The following is a 22,067-nucleotide window of genomic DNA, read 5'->3' as shown; positions in this document are numbered from 1 at the left end:
AGCCCGGTCCCTCTAAATGACCAAGCCACCAACCAGCGTCCGATCTTCTCAACCTGCCAACTTGGGCCGTGTCCTATCGCAACCAAATGAGGAGATATTCCATCTCCACCAATCAAACTCCAAGCACCCCGACAAGCTACACACTCGCCCCAAATCCATGAAAATTGTCGGCAACAACACGAGCCGGTCTTCTCCGCGCCAGAGATAAGCCCGAAAAGGCTAACTGAAGCTAGTAATTCTTGCGTGTGTATGTTAGTTATCGCAATCCGCTTACCCCCATTCGCCGATCGAAGGTTCTCTCCGAGGATGCGGAGTAAATAACTGGGGCATTCTAGCGCATACACCATGACTCGCAAGTCCTAAACTTCTTGTTCCTTCTTGAACCAACTATTTCACTCCTCTTACCCTTTCATGTAGCCATCCCAATGAAGGCGCTTCTCAGAAAACTCCAGCTCGGCAGCGAGGGCGGCCCCGTGCCAGATAGATGGATCAACAACGACATCAAGCCTATTGAGGCCCACCGTAGGACGTGGGGGTTTTGGACGTTCCATAACTACTGTACGCAAGTTGAGAATTCTATTGCCGTCGCAAGGATACTGACATCTTCATTTTTGTGGTGTTTAGGGGTTCTCTGCAACTCGAATATTTCCTCGTACATGACTGGAAGCTCGCTTATCGCACTCGGTTTGACGTGGTGGCAGGCAATAATTGCAATTATTATTGGGCAGCTCATCGCTACAGCTCTGGTTGTGCTTAATTCTTTGCCTGGTGCATTTTATCATTGTGAGTTGCATGGAGTCCTGCTCGCGCTTGTATGACTGCATTGCTAAGTATTCCGCAGTGGGATTTCCAGTTGTTAATCGGTATGTCTGGGGAATGTACGGTAGTGCATTTGTGATCTGGAATCGAATCCTTCTCTCCGTTGGTAAGTAACCCGGTGAATCTGAAAATCAGACAGTTCTTTTGCTCACGACCTGTGTCTGCTAGTCTGGTACGGATTCCAGGCCTGGATAGGAGGTGAATGCGTCTACGTCTGCCTCCAAGCCATCTGGCCCTCCCTCGAACAGCGCATCCCAAACCACCTCTCCGCCTCAACGGGGACAACGACAGCCAGTTTCATGGCCTACATATTATTCATGATCATATCTCTGCCAGTGATCTACATCCGCCCATACAAACTCAAGTATTTTTTCTACGGATCCGCAGCCACAATCCTAGTCTTCGAAATCGTTCTCCTCATCTGGTCTCTAGCAACCATGGGCAAAGCAGGGTTTGGCACGACCATGGCAGCAACAAGTAGCAGCCAAGACTACGGCTGGACCATCGCGTTCGGAATCATTAGTACCATAGGGTCCATCTCAGCAGGCATTCTGAACCAGAACGACTATGCCCGCTTTGCGCGCAAGCCCACAGACGCCGTGTATGGGCAGGTATTCAGTTTTCCCATTTATGCGATTCTGTGTTCTGTTATTGGCATTCTGGTCACGGCGGCAACGCAGGAACGATACGGTAGTGCGAAGTGGAATTTGCCTACTTTGCTCAGTGCGGTGATTGAGCATGGTGGCTCGAGATCGAGGGCTGCGGCTTTCTTCGGTGGTGCTGCTTTGATTGTATCGCAGATCGGAATTAATGTTCCGGGCAATGCCTTGTCTGGTGGTATGTATTCACTCTTTGTTGATAACGGCTTTGATAGCCTGGTTTGCTGACATGGCATTTGCAGGATTTGACTTAGCGGCTACTTTTCCAAAGTATATTAATATCCGTCGCGGTGCGTATCTGACTGCTTTGGTCTCCGTTGCCTGTAATCCATGGAAACTGGTGAATACCGCGACGACATTCTTGGCTGTGCTGAGCAGCTATTCCGTTTTCCTGGGCCCAATGACTGGCCTAATGATCTCGTCCTATTTCGTGATCAATCGGCGCAAGATCAAGGTCGACGATCTGTTTCTCGGGAATAGTCAGAGCATCTACTGGTTCTCGTGGGGCTTGAACTGGCGAGCTGTGATAGCGGTAAGTTCTCTATATACTATGATGTGGCTGTTAACTAATGGTGCGACAGTGGGTATGCGGCACAGTCCCCTCATTACCTGGCTTTGTGGGATATGTCAATCCCACAGTCAAGGTGCCGCTGGGCCTCACTCATCTCTACTACATCTGCTTTCTGGTTGGCCTTTCCATCAGTGCCACCGTATACTGTGCCCTTCATTATATCTTCCCGGTTAAGGCCATCCGGGATTTTGTGGAATGCGCCCCTCCCGCCGAGACGTTGATGCTTGAATATCGGGAGCGCTGGGATCGAGGCGATAACGTGGGCACAGATGTTATAGAGACGGCGAAGCTTGAATCTGTTGGTGTCTAGTCAGGTAGTATTTAAGATATTTGGAATCAATTCGTTATGTAAAGGTGGAAGAAAAAGTATATTGCAACATCATGGTCTACTAATCGAACGGAACACGAGTCCAGAGAATGCCCTCGGTATAGAATAAGAATCTAGGAAAAATAACATAAAAGATCATCTCGCTTTGCATCACTTTTTTCGTCGCTCACATAAAGTCGGCATTTATTTCTTGACCAGGCCGAGGAGGTTGATGCTCTTGGGCCGCTCGATGGGCATGCCCAAAGCGCGATCCCAGACGAGCTGGACGAGAGGACCCAGAGCACGGCTGACACCGAAAGCGACGGTGTAGTAGAGGGGCTGCTGGAAGCCATAGTGGTGGAACAGGACACCAGAGGCGGCATCGACGTTGGGGTGAGGGTTCTTAGTCTGAAGCACGGGTTAGTCAATTGGGACAAACATCAGGATGCCATGTACATTACCTTGCCATGTTCGGTCAGCACACCAGGCGCAATCTCAGCGTTCTTCTTGACCAGCTGGAAGACCGGGTTGGCCAACACATCCGGCCGGGTGGCAGCAAAGTCCATGAGGGCTTCGAAGCGCGGGTCTGGCTTGCGCAGAACGCCGTGGCCGTAGCCTGGCACCACGCGACCGGACTTGAGAGTTGTCCACAGGTAGTTGCGGACATCTTCATCAGTGAACTTGGTGCCGATCTTGTCCTGCATGGCCATGATCCAACGCAGAACCTCCTGGGCAGCCAGTCCGTGCAATGGGCCAGCCAGACCCAGCAGGCCGGCGCTGTAGCTCAGGAAAGGGTCACTGAGGGCGCTGCCCACAAGGTGGGTGGCGTGAGCCGACACATTGCCACCTTCGTGATCGCCGTGCAGGGCGAGGTACAGACGCAGCAGGTCGTGGAAATCCTCGTTCTTCGAGCCACCTTTGCCAAGCAGCTCGGCAAAGTTGTACGACCAATCCTGGGCGGCATCCAGCTTCTGTGAGCCGACGGCGTCAATATCATTTGGGCGGAAGACAAGTGCCGCGACACGGGGGATCTTAGCAAGCAGCGAAATGCAGTCGTCAAAGGTAGGCTCCCAGTACTCAGCCTTGTTCAGGCCCTGCTCGTAAGCCTTGGCGAACTTGGACTCGGTGTTGAGAGCTGCCACGGCAACCGACAACTGGGTCATTGGGTGCATGGACTTGGGGAATGTCTTGACCAGATCCAGGATATGCTGCGGCAGCTCCGACTTCTCGGCGAGTTCGCGCGAGAAGGCGCGCACTTGTGCGGTCGAGGGCACCTGTCCCGTCAGGAGCAGCCAGAACATGGCCTCGGGGAGCATCTCGGTGCCCGAAGTGCCCTTGGGAAGTTCCCTTTGGCAGTCCTTGATAGTCTTGCCGTGGAACCGAATGCCCTCGTCGGCGTCCAGGACGGAGCCCTCCCACAGCATGGCCTTGAGACCGCGCATGCCACCGATCACATTGCCCACCTTGACTTCACCAATGACCTCGTCGCTCTGAGCCTTGACCTTCTGCAGGAGTTCCCGCTTGGCGGGAATAACCTCCTTTAGAGTGGATTTGAGATCGGGCTCCGCGGTTGCGTAGTGGCGGGTGGCCGCGAAGAAAGGGCGCGAGGCCTGTTGCGAGAGAATTGATTAATTGAAATCCCAAGCCATATGTAGCAATTGAGGTCGGACTCACCTTGGCCAGCTTGGTGGCATGGCGTGTGGATCGCAGGCTGAGGGCCATTGTGTGTGCCGATGGGTCCGGGGTTGAATTGCGGGGGGGCGGGAGACTCGGTGTGGGGAGAAGAAGAGACCGAGAGAGTCAGAAGGAGTGGTCTGGATATCCAGGGGGTGGAATAGATTTCAAGGGGAAAGGACAAAGCCAGAGAAAAAGAAGGAGAGAGGAAGAAAGAAAGAAATCAGTGATGATCAACTGTGCAGCAAACGTCTCGGTTGAGCGCGGGGGTCTGTTCTCTACCGAGGCCCGGTTGCAGGCGGGAACAATTTCCCTGCGCACAACAGCCCGAAAGTCGGGTTTGGCCCCGAGATCGCATGGAAAGATATGGAGATCGTGACTATTATTTCCTTTTTCACAGGATAGGCGTGAGGTTTAACCCCCCTATAGACATCTAGGGATACATCCCACCTCGGGGGATGTATCCACACCGGCATTCCCGCTCACCTAAGCATTCTGAACCCTCCCTAGGATACATTAATAAAGCCTTATCTCGGTCCGGGATCGGGTGAGCGGAAGGGTGCTAATTGAAGCACCTAACCGTTAGCACGTGTAACCGTGATAGCGCCTTATAGCCTTGCTGCCTGACTAAAGCCCCAACCGCCACCCGTAGTAGTACATCCTCTATTACGTTGTCTGTCCCAGAAACCCAAAATCTATCTTATGTTTACAATTATAGAATCCTGATTCACCAATTCATATTAACATTGTAACAGTCTCATGCATTTCATACACACATATATATTTCCAGTCAAGCGGGAGTTCTATAGCACCTACACGAGATATGTCCTTATAGACCCGAGCGAGGTTTACCAGGGAGTTAAGGGTCCAGATCATGGAGCAAAGTCAAAACGTTTGAGCGGAGACAACAAGGGGCTGGAGTCATTCAGGTCAGTAATATGGAACACAATGAGAAGGACCGTGTCTAAAGTCGATCTCGCCTGGAATGGAATCTGCCATGTTCTGTTACGCCGTGGGATCGTGGCTTGGTGCTGACCCCAATATGAGAGGACGAGCGGGTAAACAAGAAGCGATGGCCTGGGCTGAAGCTCATGGTTCTCAGGCGACTAAAGTCATATTCCGTGTTCCTTCTTTCCTTTAAAATGCATAGATCATGCCCGAGATCCAAGTCCAGCCAGGCCCCATCTTCAACTTGTGATTTTCTGTCCACCCACTATGGTCCCTCTTTTGGAACATATACTTTCGATAAGGTCTTGTTCATGCTGTACGGGGAATGAGAGAGGAATTGTGCATATATTATTGTGTGGCTTCGTCTTGATCTGCAGTAGGGAGTGAAAGGTAGGTTGTGCGGAACGCAGTCCCCATCATGAACGAAGTATACGGCTTTGGCGAGCACCGTTGACACCTTACTGCCTTGCTGCCTTGCTGCCTGGGTCAGCCCGGCCGATAAGCATGCTTGTCAGCAGGGCCACTGATTGGCTGCAAAAATGTCTGCGCCCCCAAAACAAAAAAAAAGTCTCAGGGTTTTGCCATCAGCCCTTGTTCATCCTGTACATATTCCCTATTGTCCATACTTCTATCGCGTCGGGGTCAGCTGGCAAGTATCGGGCTCGTGTGTACTGCCATCTTTGTGATCCCCAGACACACACCTTTCTTTCATCTGGGAGTCTTCCAGCCCTCTCCCAGCGCAGCACCTGATTCCATCCCACCCCGCCAGACGATGCCGCACATCGTGGAATCTCCTGCCATGCCCACCGTCGTCGACAAAACCCAGTCCGCCGTTCCCCCGACTGTGGAAGAGATCGGCTCTCTTCTCAACACCATCTTTTCTGCCGATACCTCGCAGCAGTCCCTCGATGCCTCCTATGCCTTGACTAACCTTCTCATCCAGAGCGTCGGCTGCGCCGGTCTGCTCAACTACAATGTCATCGCTGAAGCGAAAAAGGCTGCGGCCGATAAGAAGAATGGAGCCAAGCGGGAAAGTGCCATGTTGATCATTGGCGCTTTGTTCGAGCGATTCCCGCGCGAGCACCCCTTGAGCGAAGTCGTCTTCCTGCTGCACGATGGTGGTGTGCTCAATGTCGCTCTGGATGCCCTGGCAGACAAGGGCACTGTGGTGCGCGATTCGGCCCAGTACGCTATTGATGCTCTGTTCGCTTCGCTCAGCCCCGAGGCGATGGTCAACGCGCTCTTGCCGGCTTTGCAGCGGTACCTTGGCAAGGGATCTGGCAAGTGGCAGGGCTTTGTTGGCGCCTATAAACTGCTTGAAAAGATGGCCGTCAATGCGCAAATTGGTAATGGATCTAAGGAGGAGGAACTGCAGAAGGATCTGCTACGCGAGGCTATGGGCAAGACTCTCAAGGAGCTCATTCCCATTGTCGAGTCCGGCATGCATGACTTGAAGCCCGAAGTCGCCAAGCAGTCCATCAAGACGATGACTGCCTTGACCACTCTTCTCTCAAACGACGACGTTGCTCCTCGTATCCCGCTACTCATCAAGACTATGGAGCAGCCTTCCGAGAAGACCCTGGAAAATGCGATCCACGCTCTCTCCCAGACAACCTTCGTCGCGATTGTTACCTCTCCCGTACTGGCGCTTCTGACTCCTCTGCTTGAACGGTCCCTGAACTCCCCCCGGACCCCGCAGGAAACCCTTCGACAAACCGTCGTTGTGGTGGAGAACTTGACCAAGCTGGTTCATGATCCGGCAGAGGCGCGGACTTTCCTCCCCAAGCTTCAACCCGGTGTGAAGGCTGTCAAGGACCGTGCCTCGCTGCCCGAGGTCCGGGAACTGGCCACGCGTGCTCTCGATGTCATCGAGAAGGCCATGGGCGACCACGAGGTTGCCTCTGGTTCGATCGTCAAGACCACTCCTGAAGACGTTCTCGCCGTGTTGAACCCAAAGATCCAAGAGCATGGCGGTCTGCGCGGCTTCGGCGATGCCAAGTTCCACGACCTGGTCAAGTCTTTCATCGCGGGTATGGTTCGGGAAGATGTCAACTGCCGCATGCACAACCGCATCCCCGCTTGCATTGGTCCATATCTTCGCGGCCTGGTCGCCGATGACCAGTCAGACGCGCTTGCTGAGGCCGTACAAACGCACTTTGTTGAAGAAGATCACCGCAAATTTGGCAAGCCTGTTCAGGACGATCCCAATGCGGTCGAAATCGTCAACGCCGACTTCTCCCTTGCCTACGGAGGCATGCTGCTGCTTTCTCACACAAACCTACGCTTGCTGAAAGGCCATCGCTACGGTCTCTGTGGCCGCAACGGTTGCGGAAAGTCGACGCTGATGCGCAGTATCGCCAATGAAAAGCTGGAAGGTTTCCCGCCACAAGACGAAGTGCGCACTTGCTTTGTCGAGCATAATCAGGGCGAGGATGCCGATCTCAGCATCCTCGAATACGTTTCCAAAGATCCCAAAATTTCCGACCAGGGCAAGGAACACATCAGCGAAGTCCTGCTGGAATTCGGATTCACTGATGGACCCGAAGGACGTCAGTCTCAGCCGGTTGGCTCGCTGTCCGGTGGATGGAAGATGAAGCTGGCTTTGGCCCGCGCGATGCTCATGAAGGCGGACGTGCTCCTGCTGGACGAACCGACTAACCATCTCGATGTGGCGAACGTTAGGTGGCTGCAGGACTACCTCAAGCAACATACCGACATCACCAGTCTGATTGTCAGTCACGATTCTGGTTTCTTGGATGAGGTCTGCACCGACATCTACCACTACGAGGGAAAGAAGCTCGTCAACTACGTGGGCAACCTTGCCGAGTAAGTGGCCTTGACTCGATAACTAATGTTCGCACTGTATGCTAACTGTACTATAGCTTCGTCAAGGTCAAGCCTGAGGCCAGTAGTTACTACACTCTGTCGTCATCCAACGTGCAGTTCAAGTTTCCTCCTCCAGGCATCTTGGCTGGTATCAAGTCTCAGACTCGCTCCATTCTCCGGATGACCAACTGCTCGTACACTTACCCGGGTGCCCCCCGTCCGTCTCTTAGTGAGGCCTCGCTGTCGCTGACGCTGTCCTCCCGTGTGGCCATTATCGGCGGTAACGGTGCAGGCAAATCGACTTTCATCAAAATGCTGACGGGCGAAACGATCCCTCAGAGTGGCAAGGTTGAGAAACATCCCAATCTTCGTATTGGATACATCAAGCAGCACGCTCTTGAGCACGTCGAGATGCACTTGGAGAAGACCCCAAGCCAGTATCTCCAGTGGCGATATGCCAACGGGGATGATCGCGAGGTGTTCCTGAAGCAAACGCGTATCCTAACTGATGCCGACAAGGCTCAACTGGAGACGCCTATTGATCTGGGTGATGGTCGTGGACCCCGTCGCATTGAGGCGTTGATCGGTCGCCAAAAGTGGAAGAAATCCTTCCAGTACGAAGTGTGAGTAGACCCAACTTCCCTCTTCACTCGGTCATCACTGACATTGTCCAGGAAATGGATTGGGCTGCTTCCCAAACACAACACCATGATTTCCCGCGAGACGCTCTTGGAACGAGGATTCTTCAAGATGGTCCAAGAGTTTGATGACCACGAGGCGTCCCGCGAAGGCTTGGGTTTCCGCGTCCTCGACCCTAAGACCATCTCCAAGCACTTTGAGGATGTTGGACTGGACCCCGAGATCGCCAATCACAATGAGATCTCCGGTCTGTCCGGTGGACAGAAGGTGAAGGTTGTGCTGGCCGGTGCGATGTGGAACAACCCGCATCTGCTGGTTCTGGACGAGCCGACCAATTTCTTGGACCGTGACTCACTCGGTGGCCTAGCAGTGGCCATTCGTGACTTCAAGGGAGGTGTGGTCATGATCTCTCACAACGAGGAGTTCGTGGGCGCCCTCTGTCCGGAGCAGCTGCACATCGCCGATGGCCGTATTGTCAGCCGTACCAACACGGCGGTCTCTCTCGATCGCTTCGAGGACAGCGCCAACAATTCGCCTTCTGCCCCGGGCACTCCTGCGGCCGCCTCTGCCAACACCAGCGCTGCTGCGTCGGCCGTCAACTCCGGCGCCGAGGATACCGGCGAGCTCAAGTTCCGCGCGAAGAAGAAGAAGAAGATGACTCGCGCCCAGCTGAAGGACCGTGAGGTCCGCCGCCGTCTGCGGCACATTGAGTGGCTGAACTCGCCCAAGGGCACCCCGAAGCCCGTCGACACGGACGATGAGGCCTAAATTTTCTTGTCCGTCACACGATCATAATTTTTTTGGTTCATGTTTGTTTCCTGATATCCTTGCATGATGACGAGTCCGTAATGATGTGATTCTTCGATCCTTGTTCGTGGGAACTGCGTGGAAATTGATAGACGGCGTTTGGGTCTGTTGTTTTATGATTTGGTATATATAGCTTCTTCTCTTGGATACTGCATCATTATTCCGATAGTAGAGTCATCGGTTGAATCGCAAAAGTTGTGTTTAGTTCTTCTCTTTTGCTCTGCTCGTATACTTCCTGCGTGGCCACGCAATGATCGCCGCAAGCAGGGCGAGGTCCGTGCACGCCCGTCAGCTCCCCTGGGCTTGGCCGGATGTGCACTCTCATCATTCTTCAACCTCTTTTCTTCGCAACGTGCCCACCCCGGTTCTCGTGTGGCCCCCTTTGCAATTGCGGATAGAATGCGTTCGGCGCGTTTGCGATGAGTGATGGCTTCCCCACCTGCCAACGGGCCCTGGTCCTCGAGCGGCGGATCATCGTCCCCGCGAAAAAAGTCCCGATGGCTCAATTCGCGCAGCAAGGGTTATACGTCGCTACAAGATACTCCTTCAGACGGAGATCCTGAAGCAATAGTAGACGACCGCTCCCATCCTCAACATCATGCCGAAGACGATGGATTTCGTGGTGATAACGCCGATACAACACCGGCCAGCGGAGACGGATCTTCGAGCGACGAGGACGCCAATGTGAAACTATTGCCGAACAAGAAACAACTTTCTTCCAAGGCGCCAAGCCAACAGACACCTGCGGCTGCAGGCGAAGAAACACAATTCATTGACGTACCTCGCGAACAACGCAATGTGGGCGATCGCATCGAACGACTTCTCAGGTCGGAACGGAACGCGCTGTCAGATTCATTCAATACAGACCTTGAAGACGCAGACTCACTGGATAATTCACTCATTCTCAGCGACGATGAAGATGACGGGTATGGTGTGCCATTGGATAAGGGTGACCGAGACAAATGGGAGAGACAGAGGCGCATCAAGCGTGGTTACTGTGGCTCTGTCTGGAGGAGATGTTTTCGTGTGCAATCGTGGTGGCAGATCTTTTTCTTGGTCTCGATTGGTCTGGTGATGATGTGGCTTGCGATGAAGGGTCTAAGAAGGTTCCGTCGTGGAAAAGCAGCAACGGAATACGTAAGTTTCCGTTGGTTCTCTTGTGGCCAATAATTCAGAAGCTGACAGTCTCCCAGCGGCCTCTGCCTTGGTATCCAACCCCGCTTGGTGGGACGAGTGAGAAGTGGCATGAAAGTTATTCGAAAGCCGAGGATCTGGTGGGGGAAATGTCCCTTCTTGAGAAGGTCAATATCACGACGGGGACGGGCTGGCAGATGGGTCTTTGCGTTGGGAATACGGGTGTGCACTTGTCCATACTGGCTGCTGGTCTAGATGCTAACCACACTGTCAACAGGCCCCGCAGAGCGGATGAATTTCCCTTCCCTTTGTCTCCAGGATGGCCCACTAGGCCTGCGATATGCCGAGAATATCACCGCATTTCCCGCAGGTATCACTACCGGAGCAACATGGAACCGTAAGCTCATGTGGGCCCGAGGCTTTGCGATGGGATTAGAAGCCAAGTTGAAAGGCGTAAATGTTCTTCTCGGCCCGTCCATGGGGGCTTTGGGAATGATGCCGGCAGGCGGTCGAAACTGGGAGGGATTCGGGTCTGATCCAATCCTGCAGGGAGTTGCAGCAGCAGAGACAATCCGAGGCATTCAGCGTAACGGGGTGATGGCGACTGCAAAGCACTTCGTGCTGAATGAACAGGAACACTTCCGTCAGCCAAATGCGTGGGGCATTCCCTCCGCTCTGTCATCCAACATCGATGACCGCGCATTGCACGAAGTCTTCATCTGGCCATTCGCTGAAAGCGTGCGTGCAGACGTGGCGAGTGTCATGTGCTCCTATCAGATGGTCAACAATAGTTATGCCTGTGAAAACAGCAAGCTTCTCAACGGTATTCTCAAGGACGAGCTCGGTTTTCAAGGTTTCGTACAGTCCGACTGGCTCGCCCAGCGGTCCGGCGTCCACAGTGCCTTGGGTGGCTTGGACATGAGTATGCCCGGTGATGGCCTCATTTGGGCCGATGGCAACTCGCTCTGGGGCAGTCAGTTAACCCGTGCAGTGCTAAATACGTCTGTCCCCATCGACCGATTGAACGACATGGTCAGTCGCATTGTGGCGGCCTGGTATCACTTTCGCCAAGACTCATGGGAACTTCCTCCGCCAGACGGTGAAGGCGGTCCAAACTTTTCATCATGGACCCATGACCGTATTGGTCATCTTTATGAAGGGAGCCCTGGGGATGAAACGACCGGCGTGGTCAATCACTTTGTTAACGCGCAGGGACATGGAGAGCATGCGCACTCTCACATTGCCCGTAAGGTGGCTGCTGAAGGCACTGTCCTTCTTAAGAACACCAATGGCACGTTACCGCTCTCCCGTGAGATTTCCAAACCCGGTGGTAAATACCGAGTCGGCATCTATGGGGAGGATGCCGGTCCTGGTAAAGGACCCAATGCCTGTCCAGACCGTGGCTGCAACCAAGGCACTCTCGCTGAGGGCTGGGGTAGCGGAGCAGTCAACTTCCCCTACCTGGTCAGTCCATGGGAAGCTCTTGAATCAGCGTGGCCCTCGAATACAGTGGATACTCAAGGCTACCTGACAAATAACGTTGCGATCGAAGATCTGATACATCAGGATCTGTGCTTGGTTTTCGCCAACTCTGATGGGGGAGAGGGGTTCATCGAGTACGAGGGCATTGCTGGAGACCGAAATGATCTGCTCCTGCAGAAAAATGGGGCCCATCTCGTGGAAACCGTAGCTAAGAACTGCGGCGGGGGGCAGGGGAGAACAGTGGTCATCGTTCATGCCGTCGGTCCTGTCGTGATGGAGTCCTGGGTTGATCTACCCGGAGTGCACGCCATCATCTACGCAAATCTACCCGGTCAAGAAAGCGGCAATGCCCTGAAAGATGTGCTGTTCGGGGATGTCGATGCCAGTGGCCGACTGCCCTACACCATCGGTCGCAGTCTTGAAGACTATGGTCCTGGCGCTCAAGTGCTTTACGAGACGCACGATTCTGTCCCGCAAGTCAATCTCAACCAAGCTCTGTACATCGACTACCGATACTTCGATCGATATAACATCACTCCGCGGTTCGAGTTTGGCTTCGGCCTTTCTTACACGACCTTCAACTTCTCTTCTCTTCACATTGAACCCCTGATGCCGAAATCACGCTTTCCTTCTTCACGTCCTAAAGATGAATACGAACCGCCCGTCTACGACAACTCACCTGAATCTCCAATCATGACCATGGTACCACCCTGGCTCCGCGTTATCCCCAAATACATATACCCCTATCTCACCTCCCTCTCGGGAACCGACCCGGGCGATTATCCCTATCCAGATGGCTACAACGACAAGCAGCCCCCATCCCCGGCAGGCGGCGGACCGGGCGGCAATCCATTCTTGTACGAGGCCATGCTCGAGCTCTCCGTGAACGTCACCAACACCGGTGCCCGAGCAGGCCAAGAGGTCATCCAGGTCTATGTTTCCTTCCCGGATAATGTGGTCGAACATCGCAGTTTGCAGCATTGGACTCGCGAAGCGATTGATTTTCCTGTTCGTGTCCTGCGCAACTTTGAGAAGGTCTCTCTTCAGCCTGGTGAAACTACCACCGTCAATATGACCCTGTCCCGGAAGGATCTCAGTTACTGGAGCGTTCGCTCCCAGAATTGGATCTTGCCTACCGAGGGTAGCTTCCGGATTTGGGTCGGGAGGAGCTCGAGAGATTTGCCTCTTGTCGCTGAATTTTAGTTTAGTGATGTTCTTGTATGATACTGTTTGCCATTCTCCTTACTGCTACTATTCGGAGTTGGTTTGGGATGTAAAATGGCTGGTGTGTGTGTTTTAGTTTGCTCTAGGATTGGCATGCAAAGCATGGTCTGGGAGAGAATAGACATCGAATGATGGTTTCATTTGAAGTGTTTCTACCTATCAGAAATATGTCTTCTTCAGTATCAGTTTGCGCGAGAGGAAACGGATCAAAGAAAGGAGCTTGTTTTAGCGTCCAGCTTTGAGTCTACGAGGCGCTTCGTAGGACATCCTTTGCTGTTAGCTAGAACGAAGGGTCCGGATGTTGTGTTGACTAACCGAGGGCCCTATCTTCAACCATGCTCAATAGTATTCATTAACCTCGCGCTGCGCGAATAGAAGTCAATGATCTCAATTGCATTATGGAGCGCGTGATTCCCTTTTCTGCCTTACCAGCCAGTCATCGTCCTGGTTGTGAGCTAGACTCCAGTATCTGCTTCATCATATCATCTCCGTCTCCCTTTTTGGGCACCGAACATATGGCTTTAACTAGTTGACTCTATTGCAGTCGGCCATTGAATTCAGCCAGAACCGATCACACTCCCCTACTTCTCCTGCCTATTCTGTCAGTTCCAACCTGGCGCACCATAGATCCAACCCGCTCTAATGATAATTAACTACTTCAACGTAACAGCTGAAAGCGATGATACAATAAGTAGGGATCTAAGTTTGTGTCACGAGGGCAGTCACAACTTAGTTATCGTATGTTATCATGGTAGAAGCACCATCTCTGGACCATTCAAGAAAAGAGTTTCATTCTCGCCAATTGAGGTGACAATATCCAAGTTCCAACTATGCTGAATACTCGAGTATGACGGCTAAAGCCCGAACGTGGATCTTCTGGTTCCGTTGAGCCTGAAAATCTTTTGATTTTCACTGCACCTGAATGCAGCCCCATTTCTCCCTGTTTCTCTCTACAGGCTTCTTCCTATGGTATTCCCCTTTGCCCAAGTGAGACCTGCGACGCAAAAAGTGTATACAGCCAATCAGATCAATCGTGGTGGATCCGAGAACAACATCAATTTTGCACCTCACGCCAAACGTCTCTTTCTTCCTGGCAGCACCACCTACGATCGCGTTCAAAGTCAGGGGCATGGGAACGGAGAGGCAGGCCAAATTCAAAGAGTTGCCTATCGAACCTCGTGGCATTCTCTGGCAAGATGACTTCATCCAACCTGAACATGAGCAACGCCTAATCTCCATCTTCCTCAATGAACTTGAATGGCCTGATCGTTCCGGGCGCCTGTCGCTCCACTACGGCTATACCTTCGACTATAAGACATTCGATATAGACCCGGAAATTCCTTTTAAGAGGTTTCCAGACTGGCTCCAGTCACTCATTCCAACAACCGAGGCTCGACCACCAGATCAGGTCTGTCTGCAGTACTATCCCCCGGGCGCTGGCATCCCACCACATGTGGATGCACACGGCCCCTATGAACAGCTTTATGCGCTGTCTCTGGGAGCGCCGACTGTCATGCAGTTTCGCAAGGGAGACAAGTCGGTTGATGTTGATTTAACTCCACGGAGTATGATGCAGTTCACGGGCGACGCGAGGCTGCATTGGACTCATGGTATTCGAAAACGCAAGACAGATACTCTTGCCGATGGAACTGTGAGACCACGGGCTGGCCGGTGGAGTATCACATACCGGTGGCTGAGAGAAGGGGAATGCGAATGTGGGAATATTGAGCTGTGTGACGTAGCTCAGAGAAGGAATGGAATCGAGAAGGAAAAGAGGTCAGTGAAGCAGTTAGCAGCGAATGCTAACTAGAGTCGGCCTGTTTGACCAATTCTATCTATCGTTTAGAGCCATCAATTATACCCAACTGAAAAAAGGGCTGCATTCTCTATCCTTTTTGAGTGTTCAGCTTCATCTGTCTTCCACATTCACGGATCCAATCCAGTCATCTAGCGCCTAAAATGCAACCGATGAAACAAGCCCATCTAGCTCCCGCTGATAATTTCGATGTTGTGCAATCTGATAGAAAGATAAATCCGCAAAATCTGTAGCTCCACGAACGATATTGACGGTCTCTCTGAAACTCTCGGGCTTTTGCACACCACCCGCAGTGACGACTTCGTACAACTCGACTCGCTGCTCAGCGGAACCGACTTTCAGACCAGAGACGGCACCTAGACTCTCCTTCACCAGAGTAACCGCCACTGCTGTCGCACCGAGGGCCTTCATATGCCCGAATGTTTCAGCAATCCAGTGCTTAATCTGTCCATTCTGCGAAAGAGTCTTGATGTGGGAACCGCCGGGGATGAAGGTTGCGTCAAATAGTGTTCAGCGCACCCCGTCTAGTTGATGACCTGGGCTGAACCCTCCGCGACCTGCAGATGGAGAGGGCGATTCACCCTCGGCGTAGATACGAGACCGCTTAGTCTCGATAATAACTGGCAAGGCACCAGCCGCCTTGATAACAGCCCGCATACCGGTAAATGAAACAGGGTCGAACCCCGTATGTTGATCTTCCACCACACGCAACCACTGATCTGCGTTCTCAACGCGGACTCCGTGGTCCGTGGTCAAGGGCTGATTAGTGTGGATATTTACCGTATCTCGCTCGAGATCAACAGCTTTTTTCTCGTTCGAAGTCGCTTGTCGAACGGCTTCTTGGGCCTTTTGCAGGCCGCCCACGATGACGGCGGCCATGTTTGGACTTCTCGCGATATGCACACGAGATTGGATTAGAAATCAAGAGAAAATATCATTGCCTTTGATAAAATGGGAGTGGACTGCTTTTATCAATACTTGGCTCCGGGATATAAACTCGACACAGAAGGCGGGTGTCACCCTGACATGAGACGAGGTTCGAGCTGCAGCTACGTAGACGCAACGTACATATGAAGCAAAAGAACAGAAATAAGTCTAAGGGAATATCGTATTTGTTTTCCGTCATATAAGACCACCGCACTAGCGGCAACCGTGATTGATAAATATTCAAAATAACATCAAGTCCAGCTCGATACTATTCCCGTATCCGAGCCTTGGATAATAATATTAAGTCGCCAAAAGAATGCAAAATGACATATCGGAAGGAGGGTGGGAACAATATTCCAAATTCTCTATCGCAAGGCAGGGCATATAGACATTTGCAATGACTGAACAAGCAGGCAACAAGGATGGGGAGGGGTATATGGAAGCACTGCGAACCAAACAAGCACGCGCTGTGAGCGGGGGTTGAGAATCGGACAAATCAATTCCGCATGCAAAACAAAGCAGAGATAAACCAAAAAAAAAAAGATCGCTAGGAAAAATGGCAAAGTATGGAAATGAGCTGCTCACGCCCAACGCCAGCCCGAGTCCGTAGACCCTTCTCGCTTCATGACGTCGGTGAGCAGGCTGCTGCGTTTGCGGTTGGAGAAAATATTGTTGCGCTCATTTTTCTTTCTTTGCCGCTGGAGCATATGCACGGCGGCCGGAACATCGATGCCCTCGCCAGTGTCCGTGATCTTCAAAGCCCACTTGGCATCTTCTTGCGCGAAGCCCAGTTCATTGACGATCATGTTGATTGCGCGATCGACCGGATCCATCACCTGAGGCCGCAGAGGTGCGGGTGCCAGTGAAGCAGTAGGCGTAGAGCAGCGGATTGATCGAGGGCTTTGCATCGGCGGAGGAGGAGTGTGGATCGGTGGAGGAGTTTGGGGGTTGGGGGTTTGGGGACCAGGGGTGGAGCTCGTGACATTCGAGGTGTTGGAGAAGCGATCAACCACTAGAGCAGGCACGGACGGAACTGGAGGAGCGTCTCGGTCTGCGGTTCCATTAAGATCGTTGAGGACGGTGCTGTATACAGACATGGGCCGTTCGTCGGAGAAGGATCGATTGTGATCGGGCTGGATATCTTGTCCACGCATGCGGCGAATACGAAGCTCGATAGCAAACGCTGCCTGACGCTCGCGGCTCTCCCGGTTCGTGTTGGAGTGCTGGCTAGACAGCGATGACGTCCTCTTCGCGGCGAGGTCGGTTGGGGACTGAGCAGAAGCGCCTCGGTCCCGGTTTTCGTAGGCGCGTGAGACTGCTTCTTTCAGGAACGACGAGCGACTGGTGTTGGTGTCGGTCGCTTCCCACTTGGTCAGGCCTATTGACTGGGCCTTTTTGAAGGTGGCAGAGGTGGTGTCAGCGGGACACAATGATCCAAGCGTCAGGACGGCGGAGAGGCCGAGAGTAGCTATGTATGCAGTCCATTCCTCTGTAAATCCGGATTAGCAACGGTTCTAAAAAGATACGGAGATTTTCCCTACCGAGTACCGTCTCCTCCTTAACAGTGTCCCCCTCCGAGACATCCATGTTGTCAAAAATGCCGAATTTTCTCGCCTCGATGCACTTGCCATGCAGAGGCTGCAATAGAACGCCAAGACACGTCCAAATCTCGGTCATATCATACATCTGTCTCTGAGATAGCCCGCCAATGTTTCCGCGACCGAATCCCTGAGGCGGCTCGAAGAGAACGTTGTTCATCCCGAACGGCTCTGCCATCGATGAGGCGGAGTCGAGGCGCTTCGCGGTTTGGCCACCCTTCAACCAATCCATCTGTCCGACGATGTCTGTTTCGCGGTTCTTACCGCTGCCAAAAATGCGGCAGAAGGTCCAGATGCGCCAGAAGGCGTCGTCCACCTCCTCGGCGCGAATGACGTCCGCACCCGCCAATCCACGCACGGTATCATGACGCAGGAATGGAGAGCAGCGCTCTAGGACGAGAGTCTTGAGCTGGGCAAGAGTGTAGATGTCTTGGGCGTATTTCCGGAGATACGAACTTGGAGTGTACTCAGGGACCTGGGAGTCCAAGTCCAGCAGGAGCTGCCATTCCGTGTCCCATGGAGGGCTCATCTCGCGGAGTTCCCAAGCGGGCGGAGACATTTTGAAGAGAGTGTTTTTGATCATTGCTAGCTCGCGTTGCTTGAAGACCTCGTAGAACCGTTTGTTCACGATCGCAAAATTGAACAAATCGTCGAGGGAGTCGATGCTTTGCATGATGGCCACGAGAGCCGTCTCTGGCATCTTTACTGGAAAGACTAGGTGGATTGGAGCCTCTTCCTCTGGTAGCTCATACACCTCCACCGTGGGGGATGGTGGGCAGGCAGCGAGCTCATAAACCTGTTCTGGGAAATGCACACTGCTGGCCTGGAACGTTGAGACCAGGGCGTGGGATTGGCGCATCTTGTCGCATGAGACGAGAATCTTCTCATCCTCGGAGGGAGTCTCGAGGTGCAAGACGTGTTCAGACATGGGGGTCTCGAGGTGTAGGACGTGGTCTGAGTCAATCGGGTCCACACTGTCGTCCGAGTCGGTCTGGGAGTGATTCGACTTGGAAATCTCTTTGGGCTGCTGGCTGTAGTCGTCGAAAGGGTTTTTGAAGCCGAGATCGTTGATTTGCAGACGGGGTAGTTGCATCCGCAGGTCAGCCTGGTTAGTGGATTCGTTCAGGTTGGGATCTGAGTGCGACGCCGACAATTGGCGCCCCCGGAGGGCGATCATAGCGTCAGCAGCCGCTTCCTCAGGTGGGGCGAGCGAGGTCTCCGAGCGCGAGTTGAAGCTGACCCGGTGTAGGTCTGCCGCCTGCATCTGGCTGGGTTTGCGACTGAACGACGGCAGTTTCAGTGTGAACGACTTCTGTATCTTGGCCTTTTCTTTCGCCTTCTCCTCGGCCTTCTCCTTGGAGTCGCGTTTTTTGGATCTCCGACTGTCTTTGGGCTCGGCCTTCTTGGATCGATCGTCCCTGCGTGGGTCCTTTCGGAGTTCTCTCTCTCAATGCTCGACCGGCTGGCCTCGCTAGTGCCCAGCTCATCCGAGCCCCGCTTGGTCGACCTGCTGTGTTTCTCCTTTTTGGGCGTTCGGGACGCTTCATAGGAGAAACTGCGGTCGACCTTGGGCCTCTTCGACGAAGAGTGCGCCTTGGCCGACTGCGGAGGCAGGGGCGCCGGTCGCGTCGCAATCAGGTCGCCGCCGTTGTTGCGACTGATCTGGAGCGGCCCATCTAGAATGAGGAGGGTCCGCTGGGGCGCGTTCTTGTCTCGCGACATACCGACCAAGGCATCCTCCAATTCCTCGGTCGCCCGGGATAACGTCGGGACATGGCGCATGCGCTGTTGGCTGCTGCCCTTGCGAGTGGAATGACTGCTGCCCGGCCGGTGTTCACGCTGACTGCGAGACGCCCGAGGGGTAGTGGGGGCGGAATCCTGTGGGAAATGATGCCGATGGCTCGTGTGTCGAGCGCTGGTTGCATGGCGAGGCACCGGCGACAGATATGTGTCTTTTTGCTGGACGGATGGTGAACGGGTCGACGGTGAGTGGTGCGACCTGGTGTGTTGTGATAGCGATAGGGAATTGAAAGCCGGGCTGGTCTCCATCAGGGGCTCCAGGGGCAGCGGCTTATTCTTCAGGTGGTCCATGGTCATCTTGGCCGTCGTGACTGAGTGGTGACGTGGGGGACAGACCATGTCAATGGGGAGGTGAGGAGGATACATGGGAGTGGCCGAGTTGGCACGTGGATGAAGTGAAGCAGCATCGTCGAATACCCCCGCAGCCACAGGGGAGATGATTGAGTAAGCGTCAGCGGATTTTAGGGGCCAGAATTGGTCCCGATCCTGGTGGTGCTCATACTCCGAGTCAACACTGGTCGCTGAGCTGCTGTCCCGGCTGTAGCATGATGAGCCATCGTCCTGTACCTCTTCGGACCCGGACGATGAGTGGTTGGCCTTGCGCTCCAATGCCCCTTGCACGTCAAGACTCAAGTTCCGGGCGGCCTCGCGCCTTTTCTCGGCCCTATTGGCGTTCATCGACTGCTTGTAGAAATTCTGTGCTCGCTCTTCCAGGTTCCTCCCGGTCAGCGTAGGGGTGGCGGGCTTCTTCATGCTCCCGTCTCGGTCCAAGGGTGCGACGACTTGGAAATGCCCACTGAGCTCCGGGAAAAAACGAGCCAGTCTCATTTCTGAGGACACCGATGGTCGAGGCTGTGTTGTGATGGGGGAGATGTCGATGTCGTCCGAATCAGACGAGGTCGGGTCCAGTTCGATATAGTTGCGCAACGGCTTCGGCGGCGAGATAGTCAGACTCGGAGCGAGGGTGATGGGGATCTCGCCGGTTTCAGAGTCGCTCTCATCTGAGTTGGGCTGGGGAGTGTGCGAGCGAGGGGGCATCGGGGTCACCTCGAGGCTTCTGATATCCGGTTCGTCCAGCTGGACTGGCGTCTTCATGTTCCTCAGGTTGCTGTCATGCAGCTTAAGCGGCGGTGGACGACGCATGGCCTTGCGCTCTGCAGCCGAATCCTTCCGCGCACGAATCTGCGGAATGGGAAGAGGAGAAACCATGATGGTGGGAATATGTAACGGTACTCCTCTCTTAGAGTAGCATTCTACGCTGCTTGGTGTCAGTCTCCATTCGCAGACGCACTGGGGAGATCACGAGGATCTTCCCGAAGCGCAGCAGGAATCGGCAGGCCAACTTACGTGTCAATCGGGGAGCCCGAGTAGTGGACACTTCTTTGTTTCCTTCCTTCTCGGCAGCGAGAGGGGGAGGTAGTAGTCGCAGTTGCAAGTAGGGCACGAGGCGCACGACACCTGGTTCGTGAACTGACGGTTGCAACGAACAAAGAAAGAACAGTGAATGGGAAAGGGAAAGAAGAGGAAAATCGCAGGAAGATCCAGGACGAGAGAATAATATTTAGGGCTCCTGGGCACCTGGGGGCCAGTGACTGCGCCGATACATACAAAGAGCTATCTATCGGTGCTGGATCTGACGCGAACTGCTCGACATCGTGTACTATACAAAGTCGGGTTTGGCACGCTTAGTGGCTCCACCCGTCGCCTGCAAGGCTGCAGGGGACTGGCCAGGGGAACCAACGATCCGATCACTGGGGCCAAAAGTTACTGTTTTTTTTTAATGATTATTATTACTGTAACAAGCCTAGCCCCAACATTCCATTTCAGGCAAGCCAGACACTCCTCTCGCCATTCGCAGGAATCAGCCGCCACCACCTTGCCGCATGGAGGTCACAGTCTGGAGTCCCAGCAAGCTTTGTGCTGTGCTCGTATCCGGACTGGCACAGCCAGAATGTAGTGCTATAATTATTCAGAGAGGCCGCCTAACTAACTGTCAGCGGGAAAGATCCGCGAGCGATGTGGGCCCGACAGCACCAAAATAAATACGGGAAGGGCACCAACTGCGCCACGAGGATGCCTTACTACCTTCCTGAGTATGCCCCGTGCAGGGGTAGCGGCGCCCCACGGGAATCCTCAGGCCTGTTTAGTGCTTAGGGAATGCGATTATGGTTATTTCGTAGCAATCCTGCCGGGTAATACGATTCAGTCGATCCGCGCAGGAGATCATCCTGCTCACCTCTCCTGCGACACTCGTTGCTTATCTTTCGCCACTTTCGGTCTGCCGTGTAACCCAACCCTCCTAGCCCATGAAACACTCCTCCAGAGAGATGGGCATACTTATATCCTCAGTGGGAACCCCCGCAGACCATGCCCCGACGGCGAGTTAAACACCTCTCCTAACTACTAACCTATGTAATAACGGGCGACCCGCACCGGCGTAACCGCCGAAACGTGCTGTTCCTTCGAGAAGCAGCGAGGCAGAATCCTTCGAGTGATGGGGCGACAATGGGGGAAGCCGTATCCCCAGCACGACCTTCCCTCCCCCTGTGTGATTTGATTACTTATTCCTTCAGCCGTCTGAATAAGCAAGTCATCGAAAAGCAGCGTGTTTTACATTATCATTATTATTAATGCCTCGTGGCCGAAACACCGAGTTCGCCGCGTAACTTTTCGCATCCTAGCACAATGTAGGATTTCTGTATGATCCGCCGTAATTATCCAGAAATCCACTCTCCCCATCTGGCCTCCCCAGTTTTCCAGGGGCCAGAAAATGGTTCGTCCATTGCTACAAGTAGGAAATGCAATAAAGTTATTCGAAACTCACGCAGGGCGCCCT

At 53.5% G+C, this 22,067-nt stretch overlaps 7 protein-coding genes across 7 annotated transcripts; 4 read left to right on the top strand and 3 right to left on the bottom strand.

Annotated features, from left to right (window-relative positions):
- Positions 1 to 425: 425 nt before the first annotated feature.
- N7510_005941 (nucleobase cation symporter-1 family protein) lies at positions 426 to 2,359 on the top strand (the record flags this gene model as incomplete). The annotated part of the gene is made up of 6 exons (XM_056977867.1): positions 426 to 558; positions 625 to 783; positions 842 to 925; positions 988 to 1,656; positions 1,694 to 2,010; positions 2,060 to 2,359. The coding sequence occupies 6 exons, from the start codon at positions 426 to 428 to the stop codon at positions 2,357 to 2,359; spliced, it is 1,662 nt and encodes a 553-aa protein (XP_056833899.1).
- A 201-nt stretch (positions 2,360 to 2,560) lies between these two features.
- mcsA (putative citrate synthase Cit1) lies at positions 2,561 to 4,078 on the bottom strand (the record flags this gene model as incomplete). The annotated part of the gene is made up of 3 exons (XM_056977866.1): positions 2,561 to 2,764; positions 2,818 to 3,966; positions 4,031 to 4,078. The coding sequence occupies 3 exons, from the start codon at positions 4,076 to 4,078 to the stop codon at positions 2,561 to 2,563; spliced, it is 1,401 nt and encodes a 466-aa protein (XP_056833898.1).
- A 1,672-nt stretch (positions 4,079 to 5,750) lies between these two features.
- N7510_005939 (putative mRNA-nucleus export ATPase (Elf1)) lies at positions 5,751 to 9,211 on the top strand (the record flags this gene model as incomplete). The annotated part of the gene is made up of 3 exons (XM_056977865.1): positions 5,751 to 7,804; positions 7,861 to 8,427; positions 8,479 to 9,211. The coding sequence occupies 3 exons, from the start codon at positions 5,751 to 5,753 to the stop codon at positions 9,209 to 9,211; spliced, it is 3,354 nt and encodes a 1,117-aa protein (XP_056833897.1).
- Positions 9,212 to 9,676: 465 nt separating this feature from the next.
- N7510_005938 (beta-glucosidase) lies at positions 9,677 to 13,069 on the top strand (the record flags this gene model as incomplete). Its single annotated transcript, XM_056977864.1, has 3 exons — positions 9,677 to 10,387; positions 10,444 to 10,606; positions 10,662 to 13,069. 3 exons carry the CDS (start codon positions 9,677 to 9,679, stop codon positions 13,067 to 13,069), a joined length of 3,282 nt encoding a protein of 1,093 aa, XP_056833896.1.
- A 1,150-nt stretch (positions 13,070 to 14,219) lies between these two features.
- On the top strand, positions 14,220 to 14,900 carry N7510_005937 (uncharacterized protein; the record flags this gene model as incomplete). The annotated part of the gene is made up of 1 exon (XM_056977863.1): positions 14,220 to 14,900. The coding sequence occupies one exon, from the start codon at positions 14,220 to 14,222 to the stop codon at positions 14,898 to 14,900; it is 681 nt and encodes a 226-aa protein (XP_056833895.1).
- Positions 14,901 to 15,044: 144 nt separating this feature from the next.
- On the bottom strand, positions 15,045 to 15,785 carry catA (catalase catA; the record flags this gene model as incomplete). Its single annotated transcript, XM_056977862.1, has 2 exons — positions 15,045 to 15,359; positions 15,426 to 15,785. 2 exons carry the CDS (start codon positions 15,783 to 15,785, stop codon positions 15,045 to 15,047), a joined length of 675 nt encoding a protein of 224 aa, XP_056833894.1.
- Positions 15,786 to 16,414: 629 nt separating this feature from the next.
- Positions 16,415 to 20,440, bottom strand: N7510_005935 (uncharacterized protein; the record flags this gene model as incomplete). Its single annotated transcript, XM_056977861.1, has 3 exons — positions 16,415 to 17,322; positions 17,375 to 18,849; positions 18,891 to 20,440. The coding sequence occupies 3 exons, from the start codon at positions 20,438 to 20,440 to the stop codon at positions 16,415 to 16,417; spliced, it is 3,933 nt and encodes a 1,310-aa protein (XP_056833893.1).
- Positions 20,441 to 22,067: the final 1,627 nt, after the last annotated feature.

The sequence above is a fragment of the Penicillium lagena genome (genome assembly GCF_028827675.1).
Source record: "Penicillium lagena strain IBT 129212 chromosome Unknown utg000003l_segment0_segment0, whole genome shotgun sequence".
NCBI lineage: Eukaryota > Fungi > Ascomycota > Eurotiomycetes > Eurotiales > Aspergillaceae > Penicillium > Penicillium lagena.
This window is presented reverse-complemented; position numbering and strand designations above follow the sequence as displayed.